The 13,540-nt window shown below is 39.8% G+C and overlaps 1 protein-coding gene across 3 annotated transcripts in view; it reads left to right on the forward strand.

Moving 5' to 3' along the window:
* The window catches only part of MAGI2 (membrane associated guanylate kinase, WW and PDZ domain containing 2), a 691,018-nt gene extending 679,628 nt beyond the window's left edge, over positions 1-11,390 (forward strand). For all 3 annotated transcript variants that reach the window (XM_057364469.1, XM_057364467.1, XM_057364468.1), the window contains one exon: positions 8,414-11,390. In XM_057364469.1, coding sequence (XP_057220452.1) covers positions 8,414-9,213 — 800 coding nt within the window. In that variant the 3' untranslated portion in view covers positions 9,214-11,390. The remainder of the gene's footprint in view (positions 1-8,413) is intronic.
* The last annotated feature ends 2,150 nt before the right edge of the window (positions 11,391-13,540 follow it).

Here is a 13,540-nt window from a genome sequence, read left to right on the forward strand (position 1 = left end):
AAGAAAGAAAGAAAGAAAGAAAGAAAGAAAGAAAGATGGTTTAATGACACCTTTTTAAGACATGAGAGCTGCCTCTCATCATCGTAGTTGAACCATTTATGCCCCATCAGAAGGGATGAATAATGTCAGTGTCCTGACACTTTCCCCAAAAGGGTTTTACAACTGAGCCAGTTGTGTAAGGAAGGACATTGGCATGATAAAAAAGCATTATCCCACCTCACAGAATCTGTTTCTGTATCAGCCTCTTCTCTTATCTGGCTCAAAACCCATCTTGTCCCTAAACAAAGGGCTGTGCACTCCTGCTCTGCTCCTGGGCTGTGTTCACCTTGCACATCCTCAGCAAAGCCAGTTTACTGGGGTCACATCTATGGAATAAAYTAAACTGGGTCTTGGAATGAGAGGTAAACTGTGTACTCATAGTCATCTGGCCCCGAGATCGACAGCCAGAGCACTATTAGAGTGAATTAGTAAACTCCTACATTAATTTACCTGTTTCTGAAATACAACCTGCTTGTAGGTGTGGCTTCTTTTTTTTTCCCCCTCTCCCATTCTGTGCTTTGGATAGCTTTTTTCTGCATAGAAAAATTACCCTTTTTTATTCTTGCTATTGTAAGGGTAGGGTTAAAATATCAACCCTGTTGTAAAATGTTACTGATGTTGTTGGAGAGAGTCAAATGATGCAGAGCTTAGGCACTATTACAACATCACAGTGAATTGTTTGTGGCTGTGATTTATTTAAGGGGTGAACAATGGCAGAGTAACCAAGAGAGGGATAAAGCAGCACCCCAGGATCATCCAAGACAATCCAGTCCACCTGCTCTCCATGGCAGTAACTCTGAGTGCTTCTGAAATCATTCTGAATTCATTTCAGGCTGTTCCTGTAGCAGCCTGGAAGGTCTCAGGCCACTTTCTTGCAGAGGCTTGTGTTTTCTAAAAAGGACCTGATGTGGGCTGATGGGTGTAGATGTCTGTTCATCCACTGCTCTCTGATCCCCAGCCTCCAAAAGGGTTTCCCATAAAGAAACTCCCCAACACTGGTTGTGTAGGTGTTCAACAGAAGAGCAGACATCTATTTCCAGAGGTCTTTTGAGACCCCTCTCTCTCTGACTCTGTGAGGCAATTAAATTATTATCTCAAGTGGTAAGGACAGTAAAATACTGGTGAAGCAGTGCCATAATTAAAGATCTAACTCAGGGAAAGAGATTTACTGAAGATCCCCTGCCCTGGGTGTAATAATGTAGGATCAAAACCAGTGCAGAATAATAATAGGAACTCTCCAAGTCAGATCAGTTGCTTCCCATGTTTCTTTGTTAGTCATATTGAAAGACTATGTTACATAAAAAATTGAAAAGTGCTTTCATCCATAGTGCTTGCTACAGATTAAAGCAAACACAAAACAATGTGTGTGGCTTTCTTGTTTCAAGAAAACATTCAGCATTTTTCTAAAAGATTTTAAACCCTTTTTTTCCTTGCAATATACAGTTTTGCCCTCTCTGCCCCAAGTATAAATTTTCCCTTTCTGTCTGTTCCCTTTGCTCCGAAAGCAAGAAATATCATCTCCTGAGCTTCTGTAGTTTTGGTCTTCCAAGCAAACTAACAATCTGCTCTTTCTGAAGTGTTGCAACAATTCTCAAGTTAGATCTCTGAACATGAAAGCACTTCTCTAACAAACCTCAAAACAGAGTGCAGAAAAGSTGATGAAAGTGAATTTTACCTGAGATGAGATCATTCCTGGTCTCATTAGATGGCCCTTGCAATAAATGAACAGCGTATCTGCTGCAAAAATATTTAGGGCATCCTCCATTTAATGTCTAGATAAAGTATGCAATGGAAGAGGGACATAATGAACCCAAAGGAACTAAATTGTTGCTCATCAGTAATGACCAGGAACATGAAAAGAAATAGGGCATCTGAGTGTCAATGGTGCTGGGAACTGAGCCAAGCAGGATGTGGAGCTGTGCTTCCCAGGGTTGGAATAGGTTGGTGGCTGAATTTTCTAGATGTAAAATTAAGTATTTCAAATTTATAGAAGAGATAGAAATATTCATTACGTACATTCATATCTTTTCAGTTCTTGTGAACACCTGCAGAAGCCATGCCACCAATAGCTCCATGTAACAGTAAAAGTGGCCATCTTTTCCAGTATTAGACCAAAGACAAAAACAAAAATGCACAATGACTTTGGGCACAGAAAGACTAGGGCTTTGTTTCATACCCCAAATATCAGTCCTTCATAAYCAATCATTCCATTCTTTTGAAAAGKCCAAGCACAAAATTTAGAAGTGAAAGATGTCAGGACTCAGATGTTTGTTTTCCTGTGATGCTCAGATGTTTGTTTTCCTGTRATCTTTTGTGACTGGTAAACTAACTCTGATTACTCTGAGCAACCATCCTCAAACTCTGGAAAAACAAATGTGTGAAACCAAAAGAGCAAATTGCTAAGAAGTAGAAAGATTCCACTCTTGGACAAAGCTACCTTTAAAGTTACATTTATAAGGTACTCTAAACATTTACTCACCGTGACATTGCTGACTACAACCAGGCAAGTGTCATAACAAATGTGTCTACATTAAGATAGCAAGGAATTAGATAAGGTTTTCATTACATCAGAAACAAGACTTCAGAATACGCAGCTGATCACTTGACTGCATGTCTGAGAAAGAAGTTCATATACTAAAATAACCAAGTATAACCTGGATTTACTTTTATAAATGTATATGATATGTATCTAATTTCTATATACAGAATTAACATTTTGCACCCATAGCATGCTGCCATCAYACCTTAGTAAAGCACAGGAGCAGTGCTAACGATGGAAAGGCTTTCCCACCTGGAGGTGCCCACAGTGGCTGACCAAAATCCCATATAACAGCAGAAGGCACCTAAATCCACTGGTGTTTGCTTCCAGGGCTACTGGTGTTCAGGGACCTGAATGTGGATAAATTCAGTCAAAGGGGAGACAAGCAAAGTGCAATTTTAAGCCAAGAAAAGTGTAATTTGTGAGAAAACATTTGCATAGCATATTGAATAATTAACAAGAATTACAGTTTATAGCCAGAAGTACAGGCAGGCTGTAAGTTGGGGGCAGACCCCATTGTCACTCACATTTGGGGAGAGGCTGGGAGAAAGGGTGGCAAATCATGTCACATTTCCATAAGGTTSATAGCTGAACAGAAAGTACCAAGAGCTTTTCTAACCATGAAATCTTCAGAGAATCATTTCTTTCAAGAGAAAAAGGGTGCTGTATGTTTGGGTTGTGGAAGTTTCAGGATAAAAGATTAAAGATTCTTTATGTATTCTGAAATATCTCTCCTTAGAGACTGTTAAAGAAAAGCTGCAGGAGACCAGTGCAATCAGGAACATCAAAGACATGTCAAGTTATAATGAGAAAGACCCAAATGCATTCCTGGTGTAGCACTGCCAACATTAGTGGATACTCACCAGGGGACAATTTGTCCCATTTTTGTTATTAGCAGCATCTGTAAGAACTGCTTGCCACCTCCTGGCAATACATAATTTCAGACAAAAAATGGGGGGAAAATAAAACACCATGTTTTTTATTCAATCAAACCCTCTTTGATTGCTTAGGAAAATAATTCTGGGATGATATGAGAACAGCTGCTTACACATTTCAGAAAACCCTTCATTCAGACTAATGAAAGTGTTCAAAGCTTTAATATATTGTACATTATTCATATAATTTGAAAATTTAAAAGGCTTTGAAATTTTATTATACTTAAGTGATAAAATGTGATGTAATTTCTATTCTTGCTACTAACTATTCAATAAATTTATATTAGTACTTTATGGATAATTATATCTAATGAAAAATCACACATCCTTGATAAACTACTACACAATTATCTAAAATATTTTGATGCTAAAAGAGAACCTAACCACAAATCTCTCTAAGAAAGAACTTAACCACAAAGAGGTCCAGCCTCTTTTGACTGGAGGTCTTGACAGAGCAGATAAGCAGAGCAAGGCTAGACTGGACAGAACCATAGAAAGGCCACCTGTAAAGAAAACATAAGTAATGAAGGAAGTTAAACAAACTGACCAGTAGGCTGAGATCTTTCCAAGGACCAAGGCAATGCTCAGAAAGTAAGATGGGCAGAGCTCTCCCCTCCATTGGGACTAAAACCAGCATTCTTTTTCTCGTGGTTCAGACACAAGCTATCAGCAAGCCCTGGATCCAGGCAGAGCAGTTCAGACAGTAGCAAATAAACACATGAGAGTAGCACCCTCAGTTCCACTCTGCTGAATGTGTGTGTGAGCTGACACAGCAAAACAAACAATTCATGTATGTGGCAGTTCTATCTCAAACAAAAAATATCTTTAGACAGAAAACTTCTGCTCCTGATGTTTTCCCCTTGTCACCCTTCCTCCCAAATGGCTGTGTTCATCTCCTGCTTGTCCTCCCACACACTCAAGATCTTGTGTCTGTGGTGTCTCTTACTCAGTTAGCAATTTACTCCTTTGCCTGGGAKTTGTACGAAGCGGGTCGTAGGTGAGTCATTCTTACACATCCCATGGAGAAGTGCCACCAACTTGTGGAAACTAAAAGACACCCCATAAACACCTACTAAATTACACCAAATGAAATGCCATCTCAGTGACAGATTATWGTCCTGCTCCCAGCTCGTTTATCTTGTCTAAATTAGTAGGTCAAGGGAGATTTTCTCCCTTCAAAGGAGGGAGGAAGGCACCTATTAGCCTTCAGTGAGATGTAKGCTTTTGAAAAATAATTTCTCTCCCAGTAAGGATGTTATCCGTGGTGACCAAGTCAGAAACAAATTCAAAACTATGTTGTTCCTAAATCTCTCCAACAGTTGCAACTGAATGCAATATCATTCTCACCTGTTTGCAAGTTGTTTGGCCATTAGTATTCCATGCTCTATTAAACAGATACTGTTTTCAGTTTCTCCCAGAGGTGAAGGAAGAAAAAAGTAAGATCAGTGCTCTGTCTCTGKTTCAGTATGTTTACAAAATGCTTTSAGATATATTGGAATAACAGACAGTAGAAGYAGGTTAAGTTCCTGATTAACACGAAGGTTTTATAAAAAGCCTTAGACCAACAGAATAAAATATATTCAGAAATACTAATAACTCTCTCCAAAATGCAGCTAGAAACAGTATAAGCATAAAAATAAATTACTAGTTTAACTGCTCCACAGGATGAAATTTTACATTTTTCTCCTGTTTATATTTGTTATGGAAAAGCAATCATTTTAGTGCTGGTTGAACAAGTCCAAATGAACCCTTATGRCTTGAACACAGCTCTTTAAAAGGTTTTCCTTTTGAGCAACAAATTACTTACATCCCTGCACTTTGCTCTACTCTAGTAATTTTTATATTTTTTCTTAATGTTCAAGCATTAGAGGCAATTCAGCTACAATACCCTCACATGAGTATTCTCCTCACCAGCCAGTGACATATTGCAACAAAGGCTTGTTTGATATTAATATCAAAGGCTGAGGACAACTTTCTATATAATGTCATTTCATTTGAATGAAAAGCAGGTTAAGGGAGGGTTTGGCTGTCTCAGATTGATGGTGCTTAAACCTTAAAGAAAGTCATTTTGTTCTTACTTGCAAGTGCTATATTTCCACAGAATATAAATTATAGTTTTATTCCATGGCAATATTGTTCCCCAAGCACTGGAAATGCAACCCATATAYAGGTGCCTTCCCAACAAGTATTTTAAACATAGTGCAGCCAGCGACCCACCTGTTATCCCACAGCCAAACTTCCTTTAAGCTGTGACTACAAGCTTTCTTGCTTAGTTGGCCAAGTTGTCTTTTACTTGGGGTTTTCTGGGGGAGAGATAAAATCCAGTGATGCATATAATATAGCATGTCCCACTTATATATCACTATATGTTAGAGATCTGCTGACTCACTTTTGTTGAAGTATGTTCTAACTCATTTTTCATTACAACATTTGTTTGGTTTTTCGTCCKTTTTGAAAAAGAAAGTAGAAGGAAATAAAAGAGAAAGTGGTCTCAGGAGACAGCCCATTAAGAGATAATTTCTGTCATCTCCAGGGAATAAAGCAGCAACCATGAACTCCCAGGTCTCCTCTCCTGAGCATCCCACAAATAACTGGTACCATAGTATCCTTTGTGCCTCAGAGGAGCCACAAGAGGTGTTTGCCACCCTGGTTTTGAATGGTGCCTACTGGTTTGTCCTCCTGCAGGAGAAACAGCTGGTTTGGGCACAGTGGTAYATTTTCCACAGAGACAATCTTCTTACCCAAAAGCATCTGGCTGCTCCAGGCCATTTGGTATTTTTACTGGTGTGCAGCTCATACCACCCAAAGCTGTTTCTGTAATSAAAAGCTCTCAAAGCCTAACATGAGATCAGACTATGGCCTACTACTCCTCACTGACACTCAGTGAAAAAATCTCATGGAATACTGGGAAAGAAGGCTGTAGTTCAGACAAATACATTGGCACCACATCTACCCTRGGGAAGAGTGACAATGCCACAAAAAGTATAAACTCAATTTTCCAAAGCTCAAGGTGGCTTCTTAAGAGCTGCTTCAGGTACCTCGCTGATGCACGTGGGCAGCTTTATGCTGAGTTAGTGATTTGGAGCCCATGCTTGGTCCCTGTCTCAAGTGTTAAGTAAAATGAGATCACCTGGATTTCAGATTGAAGAAGAGCCAGGGTGGGGTCTGTGCTTCCCCCATCAGGCTGTGGTCCTGTACCAGGCTGTTGGTGCAGAAGAGCAGAAGTAAAGAACAAGCCCATCAAAGTCAATGCTTTTTGTAGGCAAACTCCCAGCAGCTGATCACTCTACATGCACGAGTCTTCCTTTTATTTTTTCTTGCCTGAGTGCCAAGCTGGGAGCAGATGGTRCATTACTCACCCTTAACTGGAGGGTAAGAAAGTGTGATTTCTTTTTTTTGTAAATTCAGTTGAGACCCTCAGCCCATTTAKATTCCCATCTCAATGTTTATTTGTCTTACACAGAATTTGTACTTTCTACCCCTCTCAAATGCTAATCCTCTCCACACATATGCTCATTATGCAAAAGCATATGACAAACACCATCTGGGAAAATAAATAGCTCCTCAGCTAACTGTGCTGCTCCCTCCCTTTACATCACCCACCTCACTATTGTCTCTCCTATTTTTATCTGTAAGACAGCAATCACTCAATCCAGCTATTAACTTGAAAGTGCTGTTTTAGTCAAGCAGGCTGCAGATCCCAGGCTGGGCAGAAGAATATATTCCATTTTTCGAGATGATGTGCATCTCCATGATAATTTGAAAGCAGCCATAGCACTGAGAAAAATACATATTACTTTTTTAAAGGGCAATTGATATCACAGAGAGATACTTGTCCTGACCTGAAGAAGTCCATGCTTGTTTTTTAGCTAGAAGGTTACATTTTCTCCCCCATAAAATATGCAGCTCTTGCCACAAGTTCTATCTCGTTTCCATGGATTCCTGAGATAGTCCTTCATCTCTGACAGATTATTCCTCATGCTGTTCAAAGCCAGGCAATGGTGCTAAATAGGGAATGACATTAGCCAAGTTCAGTGATTTTTCTAACCTCTATGTAGACGGGTAAGAATAGGAGCCGTGCTGTCATTAATCATGATGGATTTGTTGTCTGCCACAAGGTTAATCAAAAGAAATAAGGATGTATATGCAAAAGAAAGGCATCTCAGAATATTCTGGTTTGGATTAGGAAAATCATCGTGATTCAGCAAAGGAGATGCTTATTTAGCTAAATTAAACAGGATCTGCACAATCCAACCATATTGTGTTGAGGCTGAGTATCCAAGAGAAATTCAAAATGCACAACCAGGAGATTCAGCAGCTGACGCTGTGATATAAAGGCAGAGCTTTGTAAGTACTCTGTAAGAATAGTGGGGCCATAAACACTGGAATACTATATCTGTTTAGAAAATATATGAGACAGAATTCAATGATGACCTTATCTGAGCTACAAATTCTTGTCAATTATTATATGCTTGTAGGGACATGTTTAATAGATGGCAGAAAGTCCTTCTCGTTTGTCCTGAGAGACAGCACTGATATTGCTCGGCTAAGAAATCCATTATATGACTACAAAAGAGKCTATTTGATTTCATGAGCATGTGCCTTTATTATTCTAAGAATAATTTAACATAGGCAGAGGAAAGCAGAATGTGCATGAAAAAAAGACCAGGGGTTTCCAGCATTTGCAGTTACCAGTTTTTTGGYTTTTGTTTGTTTGTTTTTGTGGAGAGTTTATTTTCGTTTTTCTCCCTATTGACTCCACAATTGAGAGAGTTTMACCTCACCTGAAACGGAGGGGTTAAAGTCTGGTACAGGATTTGGGTRTCAGTGTTGTCTGGAATATGTGTGCCTATGTGCTGCTGAATACGCCCTTAACTCTCTTCTCTTCTTGTTACAACAGACGAACCAAACTCCTGGAGTGCTCCCTCTGCCACCTCCCCAGGTCTGCCGGAAGTAGCTCTTTCCCTCGATGACATAATCTCACCATTATCTTCATCACACATAGCCCCACCCTCTGACCCTTCTCACCAGATAAGCCCAGAGCCAACATGGGATATCAAGAGGGAACACGATATAAGGAAACCAAAGGAGCTTTCGGTGAACGGTCACAAAAAGAAAAGGTTAGGAGAACAAAGAGAAAGGTCAGCAAGTCCTAAAAAGGTAGACAGGTCAAAGCACGAAGAGGCTTCTTGGAAAGGATATTCAGAAGGCAAAAATAAGACCACTGATGGTGGCAGGCCCACCTCAGAAAGCAAAGCGGTGGGACACAGCGTTATGATCGAGGCTGGCGCAAGAGAGCACGTGTGTGCTGGAACCAGTGATGAACAGTTTGGGAGGCTGAGGAAGCCGGAAAGCAAGAGAGGAGGACCTCTTAGCAAAAAAGAAGATCACAGATCCACAAACACCAGTGAGAAGAAGTCAGCTGCAGCACCCGATCATGTCAAGATGGATACAGGCRCTACCAAGACATACAGTAGCACTCGCTGCAGCTCGCCTGGAAGTGATATGGACCACAGCCAGAGGGACCCTGATGGGAAACCCAGCGAGTTCCCCAGGAAGGGACATCTCCACTCCATTAGCACTCGCAGCACCAACACCACAGTTCGAAAGGCAACGGTCTCTCCAGGGCCATGGAAAATCCCTGGCTCAGATAAGCTACCTAGCGTCCTGAAGTCTGGTACTTCTGCCATGAGCAGATAAGCAAGGGACTGTTGCCCTCCAACTGTCTCAAACTGACGCAGAACATTCTTCTTAGTTTTTGTCTCACATCGGTTTGTTTTAATTTATTTTAACTATCACACATATACACAAAGCATTGAGGAATGAAAACATTAGTGTGTAATTCCATGACAATGTGCACAGTATCTAATAAGTTCAAAAGCATATAGTCAACACAGAGATTTAAAATCGACCCTAAAGTCCCAGTTCCATTTTAGGGACTTTGGCAGCTATGGAAGAAACCAAAACAATATGAAGGACAGTACATCAGAGAAGGATAGTGCAGTGTAGCTTTAGCATTTCTTTCCCCACTGCATGAAGGACTTGGATTTCATTCAAACTTTATATCAAGAAACTGGAACAAGTTAGAGCAATCACAAACTGGAACATCGCCTTAAATAAAACTGCACGGAGCAAGCTGAAACAGAGAGAGGATCTTTTCATGGAGCTAAAATGTTGTAAATAAATTGTTCTCGACATATCTAGACAGGGGTTAAAGGGTTTCTTTAAAGCATCRTTCAGAACTGTACCCATGACACGTCTCCACTGTTAACGCTTTGGGATCGTCCGCGTGGTTCCCTGTAGCATAGTTCACTGGGCGCTACGGGAGGAGTGGGGAATCCAGTGGATTAGTTTCTGTGATACCATTTCTACTGCCATTTTTGTGAACAAACCATGTTTCTGTACATTGGAAAGGAGTTAGGGTGGAGTTGTGTTTGCAAATTATTCTCAAAAGCGATTTATTACAGGTTCCCCAAGTCCTGCGAGGTAGCACACAAACCAATTGGTCAGGCTCAAACCCCAGACATCTGCAAGGCCCTTGCAATGAAAGGAAGAGTGCTACAGAGAAAAAGCTGCAGTTTCCTTAAGGAAAGGCCTTTCCTTCCTGCAGAAGATGATAGCGTCACTTATCAACAGTGCTATGTTTCACACCCATCTGCATTAATTTAGGACACTCTCACCTCTCATCCCCTCAGTTTGGCAGAGCAGGTGCCTTTCAGGCACACGTCAACAATAATTAGACTGKTTTCTGAAATACAGTTGTTGGTGTTCTCATTCAGTAAATTCAGTATTTTCCCATTTTTAAAATGGTTTCCATTTTACCATTTTTCCCTATCTCCATTTTTTTTTTCTTTTTGTTTTTATCTTTCTTGCTTGTCTGTTTTGAATTTCAAGCCTTAAGTGCCAGGTAAACATTCCAGTCTGCCTTCACAGGAAATAACTCCGAGTTCAGTCAATCAGTCATTATCTTGTTTCAAAAAGATGTGTGTGTGTCTGTGTAAGTGTGCATATGCTTATTCGTCTGTCAAAATTAAAACAAAATCCTGGGCAATAATACATTGGTAATTTAAAAAAAAAAATCATAAAGCTAAGTACTGTCAAAAAATTCGTATTTAAAAATTATTGTTCACTAGCAATCTTAGTTCTGCACATGCTCTGCTGAAAAATTAGATTGAGATTGGCTTTGTTCCAATAAATTAGCACATTACTSTATGTCTCAAACATTGCACTGGACTGCGAAATTTATAGACATGTTTCTTCCTGTCCAATTATTTGAAAAGCCTCAAGTCAAGGATTTTGCAGCTTTCAAACTTTTTTTTTTCAAGAAAGAAAAATCCATTTATAATTTCCAAAAAAGCACAAGTCCATGTAGCTGTTTATAAAACTCTTATTTAATGGAAAAAAAAAAATCTTTATCCCCTGAACTAGAATTCAATATAATTTGCCATTAATTTATTGAATCTGATTTTGGACAATGCTTCTGTAGTGTAGATGCACGTCCYGGTATCTTATTTTTATGTATAAAGAAAGCAAACAACGAAATCTGAAAAACAGTTGAGATTATGCTTGCATAAACTCTAATTTGCACAGTTCACAGCTACTCCTTGTGCAGTAATTGCTTTATGCGGCTGTAATCGATAACCTGTGAAGACAGCACATCATCTAAACCCCATTCCAAATAATATTTCTGTGTAGTGTTAGCTGTGAATTTACCTTGTACAGCTCTATCTCTATAAATATAATTCCATGTATTAATAGTCACAGAAAGGCTGTAAGTGAGCAACTATTTTTATGAAACGCACCACTATGGATAAATTAACTTTTACAGAAATCTTGTTTACTGTATGATATTCTAAACCACTGTCAAATAAAATATATATCCAAAAATCTTTCATTTTTTCAATTGTATATGGTTTGTGTTAATTTTGAGTAGCAGGCTTCAGTGTTACCCTGAGAAACAATCATTTTCTTGCATATGAGTAGAGYTAATTAGCCTCTGCCTCATAAAAAAAGGGAATTTTAATTTCTTACTCCAATTTTATGAATAAATATGTAGGTCRCCAAACAAATTCCACAAGGGCAAGTTAAGGCTTGTGAGGTGACAGAGACACAGAAGAATCTTTTCCTTGCTGGAGAAGCCTAAACCCTTATTGCCCTTCCAGTCCCAGGAGATACAGGACCAGGGCAGCCAAACTGCCAGGATTGAGAGACAACTTCTGAGAGCACATCATGTGGACAGAATTAATCTGAGCATAAACCATATTTACCTCAGAAATCTGACAGTTCTAACTAGCCCTAGAAAGGTTTTGTTGACAAGCTATGTRGAAGGRGYATAATTGCATTTTCAATTTACTTTWCAGAAATAATGTCTCAAAAAATAAYATAAGGRYRTAAAAATAYTGGTAATCAGTCAGCCTCTTTTGGGACCAAACCCAYCCCTCATTAAATGCTCCTTACCTCCAGTTAGATCCTCCAATAAATCACCAGTTTGTAGACTGTAGACACTGCAAGATGTCTGCCTGGAAAACTAACAATATTTTTCACACAAATATGACATTTTTAAAAATAAGTATTTTCTGTTTCCTTAAAATATAGTTTTCTTAAAAAATAATAATTTGTCTTCATATAGTCTGAGTCAACTTCTACAGAGCCTTGGTTTTCAGATTAATGTTCCACATAGAAAATTTGAACCAGCTGAACTAATAACATAATTTTGCATTACAATAAACACATACCAAATAGGAAGCATCTTTAATACTCMAAAAAAAATTTGCTGCTCTTTAAATAGCCGCTATTTTTATGGTTGGAAACCTGGGTGTGTTCCTGSTGCAGACCCAGAGGTATCACAGGGAAGTGTGCTGAAGCCTTATCACTTCATCCAGTCTAACTTTTTCTGTTCATAACAGGTTCTTCCTCTTTTGAACATAGTAGTACAGCATTTGCATTGCACTGCTGCTATTATGGCACCTTTTAATGTTATTTTTTCATACCTTTGCAACAAGACAAGGAAAAAGATGCTTACTTTGATGCAGATTCTCTTCTCYAAAATGCAGTGCAACAGTGTAAGTAAGCCTGCCAGCCTGTGATCACCAGTGCACATTTGGGAAGGAATCTTGACAAAAAACACTGTAGACAGAGGTCAGTGCARTCCTTTTCTGAACCAGGCAAATATGGGCTCTGGATCTCGCTCCTTCTCGGGGTACTTCTCTGCCTTAGGCCATTCACACAAACTGTAGAGCATGGAAGGGCAGACCTTCAAACAAATTTAATAAAAAAGGCAGGAAATTTAATAATTCCCACAAGATCTCACCAAAGATGTAATCTTTTCATCCAGAAAGCTGCTGGATAGACAGCATTCTTTGTTTAGTTACAACGGAGCACAGGTTGCACTGATTTCACTACACTGTGCTCCCCTAAACAGGAGGACATTTGCAGCCCATGTATCCACCTATTCCACAGCCTCAGTGGTTAGGCTGGGCCAGTTTAGCCCCAGTGTGGACAGCTGCCTGCTAGGAATTGATGCAGGAGTTCAAACAGGGACCCATTTCTTCCCTGATACTTTTCATCTGGATGTGCAGCCAGCCAACACTGCCAAAAACTTCTTATCTCCATSGAAGATGAYGGTCCCTCTSATTTGTGCCATTTCTGCTAAACAAWAACWTCTCATGCTTAGCCCTCACTACACCCCGTGTGTTCTCAGCACCACCAGATTTATTCTGAATCTCTTCTCTTCCTCCTCAGCTCCCCACCACTCTTGTTCTTTGTCCTACCTCTGAGATAAGTACTGCTGCCATTCAGTAAATCAAAYCTTACATTCTCCATTTCCTCCTTCTGTCCCTCTGAATTTTGTCTTCCTCTTCTTCTGCCGTTCTTTTGGCCCYTGGTCACCACCTGGCATCTCTCAGGCTGTACCTGACATGCATCATCATCACTTGTCCTAACAGTGCCATGCCCAGTTACACACCGAGCCATTAACACACTCCTGGGTGTCAGATAAGCCGAAGGACACACCCAACACYTTGCACTG

The sequence above is a fragment of the Malurus melanocephalus genome, unplaced genomic scaffold, assembly GCF_030028575.1.
Source record: "Malurus melanocephalus ecotype Western Australia unplaced genomic scaffold, MMel_1.1 scaffold_39, whole genome shotgun sequence".
In the NCBI taxonomy this organism is placed as follows: Eukaryota; Metazoa; Chordata; class Aves; order Passeriformes; family Maluridae; genus Malurus; species Malurus melanocephalus.